We start from the raw sequence: 20,495 nt of genomic DNA, 5'->3' as shown, positions 1-20,495 counted from the left end.
TGCCGATTGCGGAGAGGACTCCCCCAACGTCTACCGGTAGTGGGTCCTCTCGGGATAGATACTAGAGGCGTGGCGCCCACAGTAGTTAGCGGGTCATTCCGACTCAAGGTATTACTTCTAGTATCTGTTAGGGCTTGCGATGAACGGGAACCAGATAGCTATTGCTGCAAAATGCACATCCTAATAGACACTCAGCCCAGTGATTCGAAAAAGATGTCAGCGAGAGCCAGTGTAGTTTCTTTTCCTAGTTCTGGACTTTCAGAAGTCAACTCACGACAACTGCTTTCAGAGAGGATTTGCAGACCAAATAGGAGACTTTAAGTATTGCGCACCCAATGTAAAAGGTGCTCCTGAACCTTCAATGCCGATTACGGGCGGATGATGGACTCTGCGAAGATTGGATCTTGATATTCTTAAACATATTCAATTCTTCCTGCCAGAAACTGCTGTGCTTCTTGCTCCTCACTACAGGCCCATCAAGATGCGTATGTTGGGCGCAGTAGCGCTGGGCGTCGCCCTGCTATCAACGACTATAGTGGCTGTTAGTGTGAAAGAGCTGGGTGCATTGTTGCCCACATGTGCGGTAGGCGACATTGATCAGTACCCCGGGGTTGCGATACTGACCTTTTGTAGGTAAAATGCATGGCTGTCACTATACCGAAGACGTCCTGTAACCTCGCAAATCAGACATGCCAGTGTACGGATGAAACCTATACCGCTCTTTTGCAGGAATGTGTGGTATCTAGCTGTACCACCAAAGAGTCGTTGAGTATGTTGGAAGTACCTTCTTCTCTAAGTAGAGTCACTGATTCGATAGCTACGAAAAATGTCACATCCACTGCGTGCGGAGCTCCTGTACGAGATAAAACCAAGGCTGTTTCATATGCAGGTGTCATCGGTCTTGTCATAGCATGTATCGCATTTGTTCTCCGGATAGTCGCGAGGTTTAAGTGCCTTGGTGGTACGTTCGGGATGGATGATTTGACGATGGGACTGACAATGGTACATACCCAGGACCCTCGTAACTAATATTCTAATATACTGACAAATCACAGTGTCTGGTGATACCTCTTTCAGCACTATCAGTTGTTTGTATGAATCTCCGTGGGATATGATATATATGTTGCATTTGCCCTGACTACCTCATACAGTGGCCGACACGGGTTTAGGCAAAGACATGTGGACTCTTCCGTTTGAAAATGTTACCCGCATTCTATACGTTAGTTTCCCATGTTACCCCAGTGTCCGTGGTTAAGCTGACCTTCTTGAACACTCTAAGATTTACTTCTGGGATGAGTTATTGTATCTCAGCATCCTGCCAATGACCAAGATCTCGATATGTTGTTTCTACCTTCGTATCTTCCCCGCCAGAAACTTCCGAACTTTGACTTATATTGTCATTGGTCTCAACATTGCATATTTACTTGCCTTTGTCTTGGTTTCAATCTTCCAGTGTCGACCAATCCAAGGAGCATGGCTTCACTGGGACGGAGAGGGTAATTACAAGTGCAACCATATTAACGCGCAGGGGTGGGCATCGGCAATCATCAACATGCTCCTTGATCTCATTGTCATGATTCTCCCGCTGAACCAGCTTTACAAGCTCCAGCTTTCCATCAAGAAGAAGGCTTTTGTCATGTGCATGTTTAGCTTGGGTATCTTGTACGTGTTCTTGGAACCCACTCAACGGCTGATATCGCTAACTAGGAACCTTGAACAGTGTCACTGTCGTGAGTATTCTGCGCCTGGATTCACTTATCAACTTTGCTTCCACCGATAATGTGACGTGTAAGTGCTGGTTAAATTATTCATGGTTGAGATTTGACTCACAATTCACTAAACAGGGGACTACGTCACAGTTGGATACTGGAGTACGGTTGAATGCCATGTAGGCGTCATCTGTGCCTGTTTACCCGCCATTCGATCCTTGCTACGCACAACGGCACCGAAGCTGTTTGGCGATACAAGCGTCAATAAATCCTCCGGAATGAACTCGACATCTCGGGGGACAGGATCTCGATTGGAGGGGGCGTTCCATGTGAGGAGCAAGCATGATGACCAAGATTTTCTACCGCTAGTAGACATGGACCACTCCAGTCAGATTGAGCTGCACCCGAAAGGGTAGATGAGAAGAAGGAGATTATTCATTGTTATGGGGAAGAGGCGCAACGCTGTTTTGTATTTACTTTGTATTACTTGTACTTTTAATTTTGTAAAAGCGACCGATGAGTTCTATCTATGAGCTCTTGCAATCTTTATCCAGTTTCTTTTGCTTCAGAATTCCACTTTCCCAGATGGGGTCAACAGGACCTTGTTTTTAGTGAGTTATGGCCTGATAATGCAAGAGTTTGAACTCCAGTCTACTATGCAAGGAGGGCTTGGAAGCTACTCTTGCGAAATCGACTGTTCTAGTACAGATGGGGTGAGGAAAGTTAGGCATTCACTTTGTGAAGGAAAGGGGATAAACCAAAATTTCAAGATTTCTTTTTCTTTTTCTTTTTCTTTTCTTTTTTATTTCCATTTTTGTGAACTCAGACTAGAAAGAGCTCGTACATACTCAGGTGTCAGAAAAAGAAAAGCCATCCCACTGGCTTGGATGATACGCCTCTGTCTCCAGACATGCATACTTACCCGGCAGGTAGAGAGTGCAAAACGTGCTTACGTTTCATTTTCTCCGCTCAATCCGCCAAGCTTTCCCTTTTTCATTTACATTTGAAGACTAGTTAGAAGATGGGCCCGCAAGGGCCCAGTTCATAATAGTTTTCAAGTAGGTACTTGACAACTGCACCTAGTTCGAATAGCTATATATTAAGTGCCGCGTCGTAGAATGGCATCAACCGGCTAGTTTGTAACTTGCCTCTTTTGGAGCCATCGCCTTTGCTGATCAGGACTGGTAAAATACACACAGACAAACCATTATTACTCCTCTAGGTCGTGTTTGGACTCATCATTGTTATTCCCCCATCATTGGTCAAGGGTACTAACCTTCATTGAGCAATACACGGGCTACTAAAGCCACTCTCGTTTTGTAAAATGGAGATCTTTCGAAAAACTACTTAGATAAAAAGGAATGTACTGCTGGCTGCTTGGGATGCTCCACATCGTGCCCAGCCGGTCCTTAACCGTGTCTCTGATCCCTTACGGGATTGATACACTTACCGCCATCCCCTGTAGGTTAAATCGCAATTCGGTCGAGATTACACAGATTATGATCTTCAATCCTTCCTGCATCCTCGTTGTTTGCTTGATTGGCATTCTATGTTTCGACAACAGCACATATGCAGCTACGTCTCCGACATTTGAGTCAATGGACATGGGAATAGGGTTACAGAGTGTAATTTAAATTTGTGACAAGATTTCATGTAACGGATCTCTGCATTCAGAAGACATATAAAATGCGAATTTTGATACAGCTTTACCAATTATGCTATATTTCAGTCTACTTTGGCTAACGAAGATTTGATACTACAATCGTTTTTATCACGTGGCTATTTGAAATCCAATGATTTTTGCGTTTTTCGAATAGAATTACGCTTTTACTCTAATGGATAGAAATTTCCACATCCCATGAAAGAATATGCTCGTTGAATGTTGTCATCCCGAGAGCGGGTCATAATAGGATGTGTTATATCCCAGAAAGGAATCCACGGACTAACAACTTTGTGGCTTGCGATGATTTCCGGGTGGACCCCAAAGCGAAATTAGTTTAGGGGACCCGCTACCAGGTGGATTCTTTGTTGGTATACGAGGCGATATATCCACATAATGGGGTTCCCATGTCTTGGCTCAATTGGTGGTCTTTTGGACACACTTGGTCGACAGATCGGCAGGGTCGGACTTCCTATTACTGTCTCTGCTCTGGGGAGACATGATTGTTGGACCACCTGAGTTCCCCTAAATGTGGGCAAGGGCTTTGGGTCCATCATATGTGAAGTAACGACATTCTCTCTGGCGAGCATCTTTGTCGATCACCGTTTTTTCATTCCCGGTGTGGTTTAACCCGGAAACATTCATAGGAATGCTCCTCGGGATTATTGGAAAAGCTCTTGTTAGGAGGGCATATAATGGTGCCTTCTCGTCTGAATATATTATGAGATGTCTTGTTTAATACTCATCTGTCCAGGTGAAAGTCGCACCTTCTATTGTTGGCCTGTCTGTCTTCCTTGCGTGTTGTTTTTCAGTAATCATGCATCTCCATACAATTTTTGGGTCACTGTCCGCTCTTTCTTTGGCTGTCGCATCGTATGTACAATAACCAATGATCTTCTGACCTTCGTCTTGTTACTAGAGAGGAGGCGACTAATCTAGGGTGTAGCAGTCAGGGTGCGGAACATGGACATAGTCATCTCCATAAACGCTCAGACGCGACTGAATATGACTATGTCGTAGTTGGATCTGGCGCCGGGGGTGGTCCAGTGGCAGCGCGGCTGGCTATTGCCGGACACAAAGTTCTTCTCCTGGACGCAGGAGATGACCAAGGCAATGCCACCGTGCAGCAGGTGCCCGCCCTCCAACTCCAATCCACCGAGTACGAGCCGATGAGATGGGATTATTTCGTCCACCATTATTCGGACCTCACCCGGCAAAAAGAGGACTCCAAGATGACCTACCGCACACCTGCTGGAGATCTTCATGTTGGCCCCAATCCGCCGGGTGGCTCTGAACCCCTGGGTATCTTATACCCTCGAGCTGGCACACTGGGAGGATGCACCTCTCATAACGCCATGATGTGAGTTGTACCTTAGCCGTCCGCTTCAGTTAACATGTTAGCTAATGAGTTCCTCAACAGCACTATCTATCCGTACGAACATGACTGGAATCATCTCGCCAGCATCACCGGCAATGACTCCTGGTCAGCCGACAACATGCGACAATATTTCGAGCGGCTGGAGAAGAATCGATATCTGCCCAGCAGCGTGACCGGCCATGGAATGGATGGCTGGCTCATGACAAGCTTGACAGACTTGAGACTGGTCATCGAGGATCAAAAGCTCCTCTCCTTGATCCTCGCGGCAGCGACGGCCGCGGGTAAATCCGTCCTTGAAAAGGTCATCACCACCGTCACCGGCCTGGGCGAGGTGCTCCTGCGTGATCTCAACAACCCTTCCCCGACCCGTGATTACGAGACCGGTCCATACCAGGTGCCTCTCGCTGTGGAACTTCCAGAACACAGACGGACGGGTCCTCGCGATTTCATTTTGAACACGGTCAACGCATTAAACTCGGATGGATCGCGCAAGTATCACCTTGACGTCCAGCTCAACACGCTTGTGTCCAAGGTTCAGTTTGATACCTCTGCACCCGAGCCAAAGGCCACCGGAGTTGAGTATCTTACTGGTCAAAGCCTCTACCGTGCGGACCCTCGGGCTTCCCGCACGTCTTCCCTAGGCACACCAGGCAGCGTGAAGGCTTCCCGGGAAGTGATTCTGGCTGCTGGCTCATTCAATACCCCCCAGCTCCTAAAGCTCAGCGGAATTGGTCCCCAGAAAGAGCTGTCGAAGCATGGTATTGAAACACTGGTCAACCTGCCGGGTGTTGGCTCCAATCTGCAGGACCGTTACGAGACGGGCGTCATCGGCCAGTCGCCCACCGACTTCGTTCTCACGGAGAAGTGCACCTTCCTATACAGTAGGCCCGACCCTTGCCTGGAGCAATGGAAGAATGGTACTCTGTTCAAGGGCACTTACACGACTAATGGTATTGCTATTGCTGTCATCCGCAAGTCGTCCGCCGCCGACGACACACCAGACCTCCTTGTTTCTGGCGCTCCTGTTAAATTTCCCGGCTATTACCCCAACTACTCGTACGAGGGCCTGAAAGAGTCCAACCACTGGACCTGGATTACCCTGAAAGCGCAGAGCCGTAACAACGCTGGGACTGTTGAGCTGCGCTCGACGAACCCTCGCGATACCCCGGTCATCACCTTCAACTACTTCGACACCGGAAATACAACGGATGGTGCTGACGAGAAGGACCTTCAGGCTGTCCACGACGCCATGGAATTCTCGCGCACGATCTTCCGCGATCTGGTGCCGTTGGATGGCGGGTTTACGGAAATCTGGCCGGGCTCTAATGTCACGGCCGGTTCTAAGCTCAAGGACTTTATCAAGCGGGAAGCCTGGGGCCACCACGCTTGCTGCACGGCGCCCATCGGCGAGGACTCTGACCCCAAGGCGGTTCTTGACTCGGACTTCCGAGTCCGTGGTGTGAAGGGGCTGAGAGTCGTGGATGCGTCAGTCTTCCCTAAGATTCCGGGATACTATATTGCCCTACCTATTTACATTATCAGTGAGAAGGCCGCAGACGTGATCATTGCTGATGCTGCATAAGCGCACATCTGCTAGAACTGAGACTCCAGCTTCTAATTTATGTGATGTGGCACGTCGGGAAATTCACTGGTTGCTTTCCGCTTTGGGGCCCATAAGTAATTCCTGGGTTTTTTTTTCTATTTTTTTCTATTTTCTTTTTTTTTTTCGTGGTCAAGCTTCGTACTTCGTATATACCTTTTAGGATAGAAATGATTTGATCTCTATTTGCTTACAGGTAAATGCCTAGAGCCCCACAAATGAGTCTGAAAAGGTCAAGTAATGACCTGTTCTCTCGATAAACTTTTAGTAGATTCTTAGAATGAATATACGTGCAACGCTTTAAATAATTATTCCTGTTTGAGGAGAATTTATTGTAAATATCTGACATTCAAAATTGCTGTTATGTAACCAATCGATGATCCATTATGATCTAGACATTTAAGGAACCTGATTATTATTCCCAGTTCTCTGAAGTCCTTCTGGCTTTGTTCCTCTTCGATCTTGCTTCTAGCTTTTTGGGCCTCGATAATTGACTTGTAAGACACCAGTCTATCCTGGATGATCAAGTTTAAGAATTGGTTATCCAGGAGGTTGCCCTCGAGATTGAAAAGTCTGAAGATGTAATGAGCGTTGTAGCATATCAGGTAATACTACTTCTAAATGGTTTGGGTGCCCTTAGTCTACTGGGGTTATATATATATATATATATGCTTTTTCTTTCTTTCTCTTTTTACACAATAATAAGAGTAATGTGTTATTAAAGATAGGTATAGCCTTTTGTCGATTAATGAATTTATACATAACCACAGAATAGAACCATTTCTTGAGATTAGTAGGTTAAGAAAGCGAAACCCTGTTTTATATATAGTAGAATACGGTAGGATTACTGTTGAAAATCTGATGATCTTGGTAAATACTATAATAGTACGTTATTTAAAGGGACCTTCACTGCAGCCAATGAATCCTATCACAGATCTTACATATCCAGAGCTTGCCGAAGTCCCCTAATTGCCTTGTCTAGGTTCAGCTTCTCTCCTTAAGTAAAGGTTGGTCTAGTCGCAAGAGATGCACTAGATATAATTTTGAGAGGGAAAAGCTATATAGTGGAGTAGTGTATGAGGAAAAAAGAAAAGCAAAGAAAATGTTGAAACCGTTGAATGATTTTCAGGGAGAAAGGACGCAAAGATAGGAGTAGTGAAAAGACACGTTGCGCTGAATCTGTTCATGACAGAAGGAGGTCCTCTTGGAATTAAAAGAACCTCCACCGGCGAAATGTGGGGCACCGTGCCGGTGGCATTTCGGCAGTTCATCAGTCCCGTCCCAACGTATACTAGAACGTCAGTAAATCCATGCACATATAAAGGCAATCGCTCGAATACCCATTGGGGCCATTATCGCCTTTAGCAACCTCAAAACTCCGAGTATTCGAGTTCTCAGTCCTCAGCATGCCAACAGTCCAACAAATCGCTTCTAAAGACATTTATCACGGCCTTCCTGTTTTCCCAGAAACGACCAATGGCCTCAGTGCAATTGTCGTCGGAGCCACTGGCATTTCAGGTGATCATATGGTACGTCGGGTACAAAAATCTTTTGAGAAGCCTTGCAAGGCTAATGGACATAGCTTCGTGTGCTCTGCGAGAACCCTGGTCGATGGAGCAAGATCTATGCTATGTCAAGACGTCCTCCAACCGGGCAGTGGCAAGAAAACGTCACTCATATCCCTATAGATCTCTCACAGTCGCCAAGCGACTTGGCCAGCCTGATAATCGAAAGCAAACTGAAGGCGGATTATATCTTCTTCTTCGCATATATTCAGCCAAAACCTAAGGAGGAAGGTGGCAATATATGGAGTGCAGCAAATGAACTTGTTGCTATAAACAGTGTGTGGAAATTCACGTACCTTCAATCATTAGGTTGGCCTATACTGACTTATTATCAAGCTGGTCTATTAAGCAACTTCCTTGAGAGCTTAGTACTTGCAAAAGTCCTTCCAAAACGAATCCTCCTCCAGCTAGGCGCTAAATATTATGGAGGCCATCAAGGACCGATATCGGTACCCCAAGAAGAGACTGACCCTCGAATCTTTCTGGAGCCCAACTTTTACTACTCCCAGGAAGATCTCCTAAAAGGGTTTTGCGAGACTCATGGCATTGGCTGGAATACAACCCGACCGTCTTGGATCCCCGGAGCTGTTCAAGATGCCGCGATGAATATCTGTCTGCCTCTTGCCATATATGCTACAGTTCAAAAACACTTGGGAAGGCCCTTAGATTACCCCTCCGACGTGCAGGCTTGGGAGACAAATCAAAGCATGTCGTCTGCGCAGCTGAATTCCTACTTTTATGAGTGGGCCATCTTATCACCTAATACCAGAAACGAAAGCTTTAATGTTACCGACGGCTGCGCATTTACATTTGGAAAATTCTGGCCAAAGCTAGCCGACAGATTTGGTATTCCTTGGACAGGGCCATCTGCGGACGATCACGCATATGTGGTTACAGAATTTGGGCATAATCCACCCCCTCGGGGGTTTGGACCTGTTGGAAAGGTTCGAGCACGATTTACATTTACTGAATGGGCTAAAGAAAATGAAGTACAGAACGCGTGGAAAGAGATTTCAAATCAGTACAATTTAGTCAATGCGGCACTGGGACTTGCGGACGCGGAGCGCGTTTTTGGCTTTCTTGATATGGCTGTGCTCTCGTCCTGGCCATCTCATTTGAGGTATGTTCAACGCAAGTGCTGCCATTTCTTGTATGAGTACTTCACCCTAACTATTGTATACAGTATGTCCAAATCGCGAAAGGCTGGTTTCTTTGGATTTGTGGATAGCACAGAGTCTATCTTTAAGATTTTCCAAGAATTTGTGGACTTGCAAATGATCCCACCACTGCCCCAGATATAAAACCACGCATGTGTAGCCAACATTTCGTGCACATATGGTTATGTGACCAGACAAGCTCGAGAATTACGAGATTATCCTTTCAAATGTTTCTTTTCATAATATTGTCTTGTGAAGCTCATTCAATGTTTGGCATAGATTAGGATGCGGGTAGAAGATTTAGAAATCAATACCTAAGTAGCGCAAGTTCACTCACCTAGGCAATCAACTGAGTTCCGGGCATCCGTTCATATGTTAGTCTGGATTTGACGTATTTTCCTCATGTAGAAACGGGTGCTAACAACGCATCTAGTCCATTACCTTGCACTCGCGTATTTAAAACGAGGTATCAAACGTCGAAGGCACAACCCAGATGTGCATACAGTCGGTATATAATATTTCTGACTTAAGACAACTATTGGCCATTATCCATAAAGTCATGTGTTGATGAAGGCTATGTAGGTAGTTGCTGATGAAAACAAAAACCTGGTAAGACCAAACATTGAAGGCAGTCTGAGGTAGCGGGGGTTTACAGATGACACGGCAGATCGGGGAATAGTATCATTACAGTAAATATGCTGCACATGTATCAGAATATTGCTACTAAAGGCACTTGGGGTCAGGATGTCTACTCAGCAAGTAATTCAGTTACGGTTCTCGGCATAATAATTGCAAATTCTCAATTCTTTATTCCGACAATGCTGATCAGTTGGCTTTTCATTTGACTCGAAGCTTTCCTTGAGCTTAATCCCGGTCGGCCTAATCACTAGTTGACTTTTCGTCCCCTGCCCTTCCCACCCGAAAAGGACCTTTGAGAAGTTTACCAATATTCCCAATATCTTCCATTGACTGGTTGCTCATTTCAAACTCCTGAATAACACTTGAATCAACCTCCTCGTTGTGGTTACCAAGCACTCTCGCAATTTTATCGAGCGGAAGCTGCATCGTGATATGGATCTAGGCACCTTAGGCACCTTCGGGTAATTATCCTCAAATTAGTGTTACATGACACCTACGTAAGATACGAGACATATCGAAGCAAACATTTGACTCTGGATGTGCAAATGGAGGTTCCTACAACAAAATCTGAGAGCAAACGTGACACTGCTCTATCAATGGCTAGCCTGAGCGTGCCCTATTACATGTGACCAATGGCACAAGACTGGCATCAAGAGTAGACTTTCCATTTATCGACCGCCTGCCTAATCAATATCTCAGATATAGTCCCCCCGGGGGGATGAAGGAAAAGTGTAATGTGTTAGTGCTCCGCAAGGCGTGGCAACAAGCGTTGCAATTATCACATTTCCACCTTAAGTCAAGATTGTTTAAATTGATCAGCGTAGACATATAGTAAAACTAATCAGTTCCTGCAATTTGACAATATCCCTTCTTCTCTACTGGGAAATTCAAATCTCTCTGAAACCGGGCGAGAGACTGGATGTCGCGTTAGATACAGTAATTAATCATGTCTCCCGACGCAACCTGTCATGGCAGTATGTAACCTGTTACACAAAATGCTTGAATTGAGTCATCTCGGTTAAGTAATCACCGGAGGTATACGAGAGATGGTGACGTACGGGTTGAGCCTGGCCGACAAAGCGCCAGCTCATGCTGAATCCCCTATCGTGTAGAAATGTGTAGACGTGCTCCCGGATGGCTGTGAATCAAGAGAAATTCAATCAACTCCTAGATGCCTTCTCTTTCAAAGTTGACGAGAGGTTTCTCGAAGATCACAATGATCTTGCCACAGTAAATGGAACATATGATGTAGGCTTCTCACTTGACTCCTGACCAAGGCCCTGTGGCCACCTGAGTATCTTGTATTTTCTGCCCTGTTCAATGTTCTTGGAATCAATGCCGTCGTGTTTCAGAGACACTTTGAGTGGCAAATTGTTGGCATTTAGTGATGGATACATAAGAAGCCTGAAAGATGACAACCGCATAAAGGGGCAGGTTCGAGGTCACGAAGGACAAAAGTCGCGGTAGTTGAAGATTTCGCGCTAATCTGGCTGCACGACCGGGTCTGCCATCGTAGCCTGTAACCATTACACCACTATTACTGACATCGATCACGTTCGAAAAACCTTGCTAGTGCCTTCTCAAGCTCGGATGTCGATATAACTTCGCTTTTCCATCGGAAAGTATCACTACGTCTAAAAGGGTTCTGTCAGTATAGCTCGCAATGTGAGTTCAAGTGTTTCAAGCGGCATCAAATCTGTCCAGGATAAATTATCTGCTATCGCAAACCTCCTAAGCACATCACCTGTACGGAAGTAAATGTCGCTTTTCTTGAGGACATCTCGCAACACTAGCGGTGTCCCACTTGGAGAAGTGGTTCGAATTTTTGTAGATGATAATAAAGCGCAGGGATTTCAATTCAAATCGAACTTCAAAGGGACAAGCCTTGAAAGAAGCGCAATCCCAAGTGCCGACTTTCAAGAAATTGGGAGGGTGTAGGCATGGTTAGAATCGAAAGAATTTTTCATTGGTGGGCACCACTATGGAGACCACTCCAATTTCTCGACTTCGTAACTCCACCCTTTTCATTTATTGAAGTGGGGAGTTGAACTTCTACAGGACCATCAGAACGGAAGAGTAAAGATGCAAACAATACTATTAAGACCCTTTGGACAGGATGTATATCTAACATCTCTTACGCACCTATGATGAACATCATGCATAGGCAGAATTTTGAGTGAAGTAAGCATAAATCTCAGGGTTACTTGATTGTTCAATTCCCCCGATGGCCTTCGACGGGGTATTTGGGAGCTAGCTTTGTACTTATTCATTTCCTGTTCTTTTTTTTTTTTTTTTGCCAACGTGGCTGCATAGAATTTGCTGCCACTGGAGCTGGTGTGACATTGCTCAGAAACAGGTGCCGCATCGCTGCGTGATAGCAGTTAGCGAGAAACCATTATAAGCGAATACCGTAAGAATCGCATCACATACATTTTTGTTTAGAGAATGATCCTTATTCTGAGCTGTTGAGTTTGCCGGACGCGTCCGACCCTTGAGTCCAGGTAGGGCTTAAGAGGTGTTCTGCAACCTTCCAACCCTCCGCAGTCCTCTTGAACAACAACGAGTACCGTCCACCAAGACCGAAATTTATACCCAGGTTCTTTAGATGAGGCGTGACATATGAAGCTATATACGCAGAACCCTTCGCTATGTCGCTGCCGTCAACCTCGAACTGAACATTTGTCAAGCAGTGCATCATACACTCGTATGCTTTTTCGGCATCCGACGTGACCCGAGCGATATTCTCACGCCCTTGGACTGGTCCCCACGGCTCGAAATTTAGAATCCCATCCTCAGTGAAGAGATTAGACCACTCGGTGTACTGTTTAGAGTCCACGAGAGTACAATAGTGATTCATCAGGGTCGATAGTTCCTCCTTGTCCTCCAAAATAGCTAGCCTCTGCTCCAGCAGACGAATTCGATCATCCAGAGCCATCGAGGAAAACACTGTTGAAAGTAAAGGTTGGCAAGGGAAATATTAGGAAATATAGCGACTGGGGCCAAGTGCTTTTGCACGATAAAGCTAAATACCTGTCGAGGTGGTATGAAAATTTTCCTTACTGAGCCGTAAACGAGGGTCGGGCTCCCAACATTTAAGCATTATTGAACATCTCCACAGCTCTTGCTAGAAGAGGCTGCAAATGCCGGTGGCATTTGGGTAGCACCAGCGTACATTACGTCATGGACGTGCTTACGATATTTAGAGCCTTAATTTTGAGGCACCCAATAGACCTCTTTCCGATAAATTTGCAGAAATGCCATCTTCAGTCATATATCGTGAGATTAGATTTACGATCGGATAAAGAGCATACAATACACGGATCATAGTTCAGTGCATCACTTGCAACAGATCAACGCTCTAGTGAGCCCCGTCTTTGAGAATAAAAGGTATCAACTATTGCGTAATTCCCCCTAGAAGGAAAATAGTCTCGTGGATAGCACATCTTTATTGCACCTGCCTGTGCAGCATGAGCCTTGGTAGTCTCTAGAAATTAAGGGAAAGTCCGACCCCAATTCCATATACTGTTTTGATCTTCTGGGGTCATATCGAACATAACTATTGGTTACATGGTTAGTTGAGACTAGCAATATGTATTCTTACACAGATGATCGAGTACTTACGTTCTCCAAAGGCTCCGAATGTACTGTCCAGTTGTTCAAGAATAGACTCTGACGGAAAGTCAACTGGTGAAATATATGTACCATCGGATGGGAAGTCGGCATTTATTCCACAGTCCCACACATCTGGTTCAACCAGTTCTTCCGTAGTGGCACTAGCGATTGGCAAGGAGGAAGCCTGGCTATCAGGATCATGTTCCCTTCTCCTTTGGCGAGAAATAGCAGGGTTGAGCCACATGAACATCTTATTGTCAGCCATGCCGTCTGACGGGTCGTCAACTAGAGCACGAGACATCTCACGCTCATTTACGACTCGCAACAGCTCAGTCAAAAGCTCCTCGATATGTTTCGCGATTCGATTGTGATAACTGATAGCCCGACTAGCCCTGATAATTCTCATGACTCCAGCCTTAGCGTCGAAAGCAGCCTGCGAAAAAGGAAGAAGGGATGGCTGAAGGCAAAGAATGGCACCGGCAGTGAATTGTTGCATAGAAACAAATGACCCTGCAAAGCCATTCTGGAATTTATGAATCGGAATACGAGAAATGCGGAGAGCTGCAGTGGTAGCTGCCACGAGGGATTTGTTGATCGCCTCAATAAGAGGCTTACAAGTGGTTCGAACTCTTCGTTCGAGCAGCGCTCGGTGAATATGGATGAGCGCCGAATCATATGTTAGTTGTAAAATCGCTGCCTGGAGAAAGATAGTCTCTGCTTGCTTCTTTACTAACACATCAGATGTTTGGAGAGCCTGTGTGATATCCTCCCAGCCTCCACTGCTCCAAAAATTATAGTCAAACATTCGAGGGACCCTTTGGCGCCACAGTCTCAAATTGCCGTCTGATTCTTGTGTAATCGAGGCGACTGTCTGCAGTTCTTTGTCCTCCATCATTGGTCCGAAGCGCAACCGGCGAAACTGCAAAAGTGTCTCACGCACGACTCTGTAAATTTCTGCCTTCATTATGTGAAATTTGCTTCTCCCAGAATTGCTATTACTAGCCATCTCAGGAAAAAGGTTCAGAAGCGGGGATGGTATAGTAAGGTCATCCACAACTCTCAGTTGACGCACCTCTGCGTAGTCAATTGAAAGTGCTCGTCCATATACCATCGTTGTAAAGGTATCTGCTACAATGAGGTGGTTCCAGCAGCGCGTCTTGATTTCATCCATGACCGGATCTGTATCTGTGAGTTTCGGGTGCTGTATGTCTAGAGCGTACGCCGCTCTCACAGACATCCCCAGAACAGTCCACGCAAGGCGTGGTTTATGAAAGACGTAATAACAAGAGAGGAGCATAGGGACTTGGACGGCTTCGATGGGACAATCTTCCAAAAGATCTAGCAAATGGACTCGTATCTCTGAAATCAAGCCGTCAAGTAGTACTTGAGGGTCAATGCTATGCATACGCAATAGCTCATGCCCGGGCCATTCTCGATCTAGGAGCACGGATTGCAAGCCGATAGCTGCCACAGCTAGGACAGCCATGCACGCACCTAGGTCCCGGCGGTGCCATTGGTCGTGTGGGATGATTCTCTGTGCACATTTTCGAAATTCAGGCTCCACAAACAACAATATGAACCACTGCATCCGATGGAAGTAGGCATCTATGAGTGTCAACATAACCTTGGGTGAGGGTAGTTTGATCTTCTGAAGGCGCCACATATTATCGCCAAGGTTGGGATTAGAAGCAGCCACATCTCCCGGAAGAGTGGCGGCCGTCAGAACGCGTCCAGTTTCTTCCTCGTCAAAAATACGCTGAGCAAAATCGATGGAAGAGGTAGTTTCGCCCAGTTGTGTTCCTTCAGAGTAGGTTACATTTGAGCCTGGCAGGGTAGGGCCATGTGAGGGGTTGCGCGCTGCTGCTGTCCCAGGACTTTGATTCTCAACGCTAGGGACACGCTGTGTGCGTAGTCCCTGCCGACGGCGATAAGCTCGCCGATCAGTGGTCTCACATTTGCGACCAGCATGGCGGCAGAGGATACATGGCCGGACAGTTTCACACTGTAATCCCATCTATTAGTGAGACAATGAACAAATCAGGAAGTAAGCATGCCTTCAGTTTCTGTTTGTGACACCGATCGCACGCCTTGAATGTGCGTTGTCTCGAGTGGCACAGCTGAGGTTGTTCTGATTCGTGCATGGGCATCTGAGAGGATGTATGGACGCACGAGAAAAGAGTTTGGGGTCTGATGCACTCAACACAAAGGAAGTTTTGGGGCGTCGCGGTGGTGGAGACCTGACCTAGATAGGTTCTTTCTAAGGTTGTAACATAGCAGAGATTAGTCATATGCCGACCCGAATTGCCTAGGTTCGCCTTTTCAGCAACCCCACCTATAACAATCAACAGCGCAAGTTGACCAGTGCCGTCGATTGCCTGAGGAAATCAATCTCACATTTAACATGTCAAGCAGTCAAATCAAAAGGTATCTGTTGATGAATTATCGAAGCCCCAAAGAAAGCCGCACTATGATATCAAAAACCCCATACTTAAACTTAGGTTCAATCCTTCACCTTTTTACTCCCCACACCTCTACTCCAGTACTACCAAGGTCGACATCTAAATAAACATATCTCCAACAACTTTCGGTTCACTAGTATAGACAGGAACGGGAAACATCTCACTACTCTTCCGGAGTAGGATTGTACCAGCAATACAACTGTACCCCACTGGACAACCAGCCCCCGGGACCTGTGGTACGCGTAGAACTCGAATCCAAAACAATTCTATAGAGCCACTTATGACAATGCCTTAATCGATGCTATGAGTTTGATGATTTGCTGTTCCGTGTCCGAGGGCGAATTCGAGAGACTAGACGATCTATCGTGTCGTTTTCGACGACCAAGGTCGCAGTACAAAGGGGAGCTGTTAGGTTAACATGGCGCGTCATGTTGTTATTTGTTCCCATCCCTGGAGTCGTATAGGAAAGTGTGCAAATAGCAACCTCGCTGGTATGATGATAATCCTACCAATAATACAGACGGTGTTCTATGTCTCGAGGTCAGAAAAAAAATACGAAAAGGACAGAAAGAAAGAAAGAAAGCAGTTTTCGTCTGTTCGTTGTGAGTGTAGGTGACGGTAGCAGGTCTGAAATTGGAGGCTAGTTGATCTTTGATATCAAGATCGCACACTCATTAACTGATCTCCTCTTGCAGGACCAATTAGCCACTGTCTCGGTAGTCAGATGTCCTTCGTAGGCATTGTTACTAATTAGTAACCAGTATTTGCCCTGGAGCATTGAAGATGACAGAGTAAAATGGAAGCGGAAATTGCTGGGGGCTCAGGAACATCTGAGTGTTGTTCAAGTTCCTCGCACAAATCCGCATATGACTTAGGTACCTAGGCATAGTCTAGAAGCAACTTAACACATGTGGAGTAATTTAAAACTTTGGAATAATTGAAGAATCCCTTTTCAACCTGTTATTGTCGACTGGTTGCTTGTAGATGAATAATACAACAATGGCCGGTGGCTGGAAAGAGTGATGGGGGTATTTGTCAGCGCCACCGGCAACTTTCTAACTAGCCGGTGGAATTTGCATTTGAGAATACGGCCACTTGGGCAGATTTTGAACCCCGAGGTTTGGCCGAATAACCGAGAAAGCCCAAAACTCTAGTATCCCAAACTCCGGCGTTATTTAAACTACTCCAGTTGACCTTGGTAGTTATGTTAGTATGTTGGAGCCCTACAAGAAGTATAATTATTTTGAATAATCTGTCGCTTATATAATTATTAAAGACTACTAATACTTTGCGTGGCATAGGCCTAGGAATGGTCTAGTCCTGGTCCTGAAGACCATGTGGTCTTTGGTCCTTGTTTATAAGATCCAAGACCATATTATAGTTCTCTGCAGCTCTAGGCAGTCTTTATTCTGACACACTATTGGTGCTGAGATTATGTTTCTGATTGAATCCTGTGGTTTCTCATAATCCTGAGGCACACTATCATGATATATGTCATAGCAGCGCGAGAGATGGAACTGGTCTCTGTTAGTACGAGAGGTATATTGTTGCATTAAACTCGCGGTGATCCTTAAGCTGCTTCTTCATAACATGTAGACTAGACCCTTATATCAAAATACCGGTGACACCTATATACAGGTTGTGTTTCTAGATAAGGTTTTGACGTAGAAGCATCAAGGCTAATGACTTCCCACATACGGAGGCTTCTTAAGCGCCTTGATGCTATGTACCATTGGGGGCGGGGGAATCCTAACCCACTGGGGGTGAAGCATTGCATATGTGATACTATTAAGAAGCAGTACAGTTTATATAGAGCGATTACATGACAAGAATATGATACTACTATGTCTAGATTTCAGTACTATTGACAGCTCCTCTGTGACCGTGCGAGTTTATGTACATGGTATGTCATTCCCATTGGTAACCAGCTGCAGCTTCATCATTATATCATTAACCGGGTACAGGTGCACCAATTGGCCTCAAGCAAGGATGGTACAATAGGTGCAAGACATAGTGTGGGTCTCAAAAAGCCACAATATTTGAGATGCAACGAGAGAGTAATATACATAGGAATTTTCCCGCAAATTGCACAGTGACCTGTTATTAGAAAAACTGAGTCTGGATACAGTACTATCCGTGGGTTACCCGGTGCGACAGAGTTTTGTTGAGAAACGTGAAAGGACATCGGATACTCCCAGATTGACCGTCGCAAAAAAATACTGATGTCGGGCAAAAGGCTATTCCAATCCCGAAATTTTTGTTTCCGTTACAGGAAGATAAATCATTAATGAGTTTCGTGATAATTGTGGCTTCAAAGCAAGGAATGAAAATCTAAGTTTCCTGCAAAGGGGGCATGATTTTGGCATATATTATGTTGAGTCGCTTCAAAAGGTCACCCTACCCAGTTAACGTACCGGCACTATATATAGACGGACCTCCTTCCTTTTTTCTAGTGTCCATATCGTATGTAAGTTCACACTAAGACTGCCATATTGTCCTTCTCTAACTGATTGCACTCTGATTAGTTATTTCCCCTCTGATTGCATTGAACTGCGTCGAACTGTAGAAATTCTCGCCGTCTATATTATCCGCAGTCATTAGAAGTCTGTTAGTATAGAATATCTGGAGGTTAAATATCCTTTAAATGCCCTACGTTAGAGCGTACGCAGCACCCCGCATATCCCAATTTCCTAATGCCTTGCTCGGAGTGACTACTGCGACCGAACAAGTTGTATATAGATAATATGTATTGGGCAAAATATTATCTATGGATAGGATAAACAGCGAGGAAACGCAAGAGATGGAAAACGAAAGTTGATTATCTGTGCAAGTTGGAAACGCAGCCGCTGACAGCTCGGCCCCACAACAACTTATACAGCCTCAATGTAACCACCAGAGGCCGGATCCGATCATCACACCAGCTGAGAACAAAGTTCCGCGTTGACATCTTCCGACTACCAAGGCACTTATCTCCTAAGAGGAGATCGTGACACTGGCGCTGCCAGCACCGCTCCATGCTTCCACTGCCATGACCTGATAATTGAAGTCGCTATTGCCGAACCCATGCTGCGCCCAGAAGTTGAAATGGTTGGCAACAGTCACCGTTCCAGATGTGCGCGTGCTCTCCCGAACGGAGAAGTACTGCGTGAACGTGCTTGTTCCCGTGATGGACGGTTCGTTTGTTCGAGTGTCGGTGCAGACTTGGTAGGTGCTTCCATCAGAGTACACGGTACCAAGGCTTGTGGCCGAGCTGCAAGGGTTGTAATCACCGTAATCCTCGACGATGTAGTATTCAGCCTGAGGATAGTTGACCCAGCCGTACACAGCGAGGTAGGAAGAGGAGCCAGAAGCACTGTATTCGGCAGAGTAGGTGATAGCGCTAAAAAACGTTAGATCCTAGACTTTGGTTAAAGAATGCAGTCACTCACTTAGAAGAACCAGTGGTCCAGCCCAGACCAACGACAAAGTCGGAGCTCACTCCATCTTCCCAGTACATGGAAAATGTTCCGGCACTCTCGTCATAGGTGAAATCACCAAGGTTGCCGTTGTAGTTTTGCACGTAGTTAATACCAGCACTTCGCGACACCAGAACAGGTTCCGGGACAGGAGCGGCGAATGCCGTGACCAAAAGACCTGCAAAAGCCGCAGTGACCTTCATGATGATTGAAGAAAGCTAAATGCTGGTGAATGGATTTATGCAACTGGAAGAGAAGCACTGTGCTGGTCAATATTGCTGCGAGCCCGCTCTACCTCTATTTATATTCTGCGAAAAAGACTATTTATCCCTTCCCCCTGCAAGATGAAGCAGCTCAGTCATATGCATTTTGCCGCATCACCTTAAACGCTTGAACAACCTCGAGCCTATTTCCAGAGACAGTTCTATAGTTGTGTCTCAGTCATGCGTTTCCTGTGTAGCCACCAATCTAGCCACTGGTCTTGGCTAAATGGACCGCACTTGGCTAAATGGACTACATTTGGCTAAATGGACGGCAGACGGATAAAAGGGCTGCATTTGGGGGAGGCGGGGAAGTGGGGATTCTTCACCGGTTCCCTGCAGAAGGTTTTCTTACTCAAAAGTCATGTTCATGATTATGTACCCACTGATCTACTGAATGAACACAGTTCCTCGCTCATACAAGACGTATGTAGTGCAGGGTTATGTTTCTTTATTTCTTGTAGCAAGCCTTAGGCTCAGTTAACGCTGCGAGAAACACTGGCCAAAAGATCGCGAAGGTACTTTGGAGCTCAAAGGCCACCGGGAGTTGGCCGAGGAGTTCTTTCTGTAGGTGATGAAGGCAGAGTATTGCAAATCTCGCTTATAGCTGGAAATACTCAGGTCAAAATGCAGGAGCCATCAGTTTACCGAGGTCCTGCCTAGCCAAGCATATACAAGATTGGGCCTAAACCCTTGGCAAACTTTACCCAACTCAAGGAGCCTACTACCCAGTAGGAATTGACTGGGGAGTGGGAACCCATCAGTGACTCCCGCAACCTATAACAAAGTTGTATATCCACCAGTGACCTGGCCTTCTTGGTAAATAGTACAGGCCTGCAGACGTTACTGGCATTTCCTGGCGACTTGTGATGAGGTATCAGTAACTAAGATGTGGAGCTGTTCTTCAAAAAAAAAGGTACTCCTTTCATGGCTCAGGAGAACGTGAAAGTCTCATCAATAATGAGATTATCTGCTTCTGACAGTGTACCTGAGGTAAGTTT

The 20,495-nt window shown here is 45.8% G+C and overlaps 5 protein-coding genes across 5 annotated transcripts; 2 read left to right on the top strand and 3 right to left on the bottom strand.

The window, feature by feature from the left end:
• Nucleotides 1-481: 481 nt before the first annotated feature.
• Nucleotides 482-6,329, top strand: BO85DRAFT_385726 (FAD/NAD(P)-binding domain-containing protein; the record flags this gene model as incomplete). Its single annotated transcript, XM_025656612.1, has 11 exons — nucleotides 482-583; nucleotides 634-769; nucleotides 818-1,002; nucleotides 1,056-1,092; nucleotides 1,152-1,219; nucleotides 1,280-1,662; nucleotides 1,721-1,788; nucleotides 1,845-2,038; nucleotides 3,957-3,963; nucleotides 4,363-4,729; nucleotides 4,790-6,329. The coding sequence occupies 11 exons, from the start codon at nucleotides 482-484 to the stop codon at nucleotides 6,327-6,329; spliced, it is 3,087 nt and encodes a 1,028-aa protein (XP_025509611.1).
• Nucleotides 6,330-7,753: 1,424 nt separating this feature from the next.
• BO85DRAFT_509972 (SDR family oxidoreductase) lies at nucleotides 7,754-9,213 on the top strand (the record flags this gene model as incomplete). Its single annotated transcript, XM_025664517.1, has 4 exons — nucleotides 7,754-7,876; nucleotides 7,930-8,188; nucleotides 8,249-9,032; nucleotides 9,096-9,213. 4 exons carry the CDS (start codon nucleotides 7,754-7,756, stop codon nucleotides 9,211-9,213), a joined length of 1,284 nt encoding a protein of 427 aa, XP_025509610.1.
• A 2,947-nt stretch (nucleotides 9,214-12,160) lies between these two features.
• On the bottom strand, nucleotides 12,161-12,785 carry BO85DRAFT_409448 (nuclear transport factor 2 family protein; the record flags this gene model as incomplete). Its single annotated transcript, XM_025657434.1, has 1 exon — nucleotides 12,161-12,785. The coding sequence occupies exon 1, from the start codon at nucleotides 12,641-12,643 to the stop codon at nucleotides 12,161-12,163; it is 483 nt and encodes a 160-aa protein (XP_025509609.1). The 5' UTR covers nucleotides 12,644-12,785.
• Nucleotides 12,786-13,030: 245 nt separating this feature from the next.
• Nucleotides 13,031-15,488, bottom strand: BO85DRAFT_509964 (fungal specific transcription factor domain-containing protein). Its single transcript, XM_025664516.1, has 2 exons — nucleotides 13,330-15,488; nucleotides 13,031-13,264 (listed from the first exon to the last, which is right to left on the bottom strand). Exons 1-2 carry the CDS (start codon nucleotides 15,332-15,334, stop codon nucleotides 13,200-13,202), a joined length of 2,070 nt encoding a protein of 689 aa, XP_025509608.1. The 5' UTR covers nucleotides 15,335-15,488; the 3' UTR covers nucleotides 13,031-13,199.
• Nucleotides 15,489-18,752: 3,264 nt separating this feature from the next.
• BO85DRAFT_443811 (glycoside hydrolase family 11 protein) lies at nucleotides 18,753-19,437 on the bottom strand (the record flags this gene model as incomplete). Its single annotated transcript, XM_025658887.1, has 2 exons — nucleotides 18,753-19,158; nucleotides 19,208-19,437. The coding sequence occupies 2 exons, from the start codon at nucleotides 19,435-19,437 to the stop codon at nucleotides 18,753-18,755; spliced, it is 636 nt and encodes a 211-aa protein (XP_025509607.1).
• Between the last annotated feature and the right edge of the window lie 1,058 nt (nucleotides 19,438-20,495).

The sequence above is a fragment of the Aspergillus piperis genome (assembly GCF_003184755.1).
Source record: "Aspergillus piperis CBS 112811 unplaced genomic scaffold BO85scaffold_43, whole genome shotgun sequence".
In the NCBI taxonomy this organism is placed as follows: domain Eukaryota; kingdom Fungi; phylum Ascomycota; class Eurotiomycetes; order Eurotiales; family Aspergillaceae; genus Aspergillus; species Aspergillus piperis.
The sequence above is the reverse complement of the archived record's forward strand: the minus strand, read 5'-3'. Positions and strand labels throughout refer to the sequence as shown.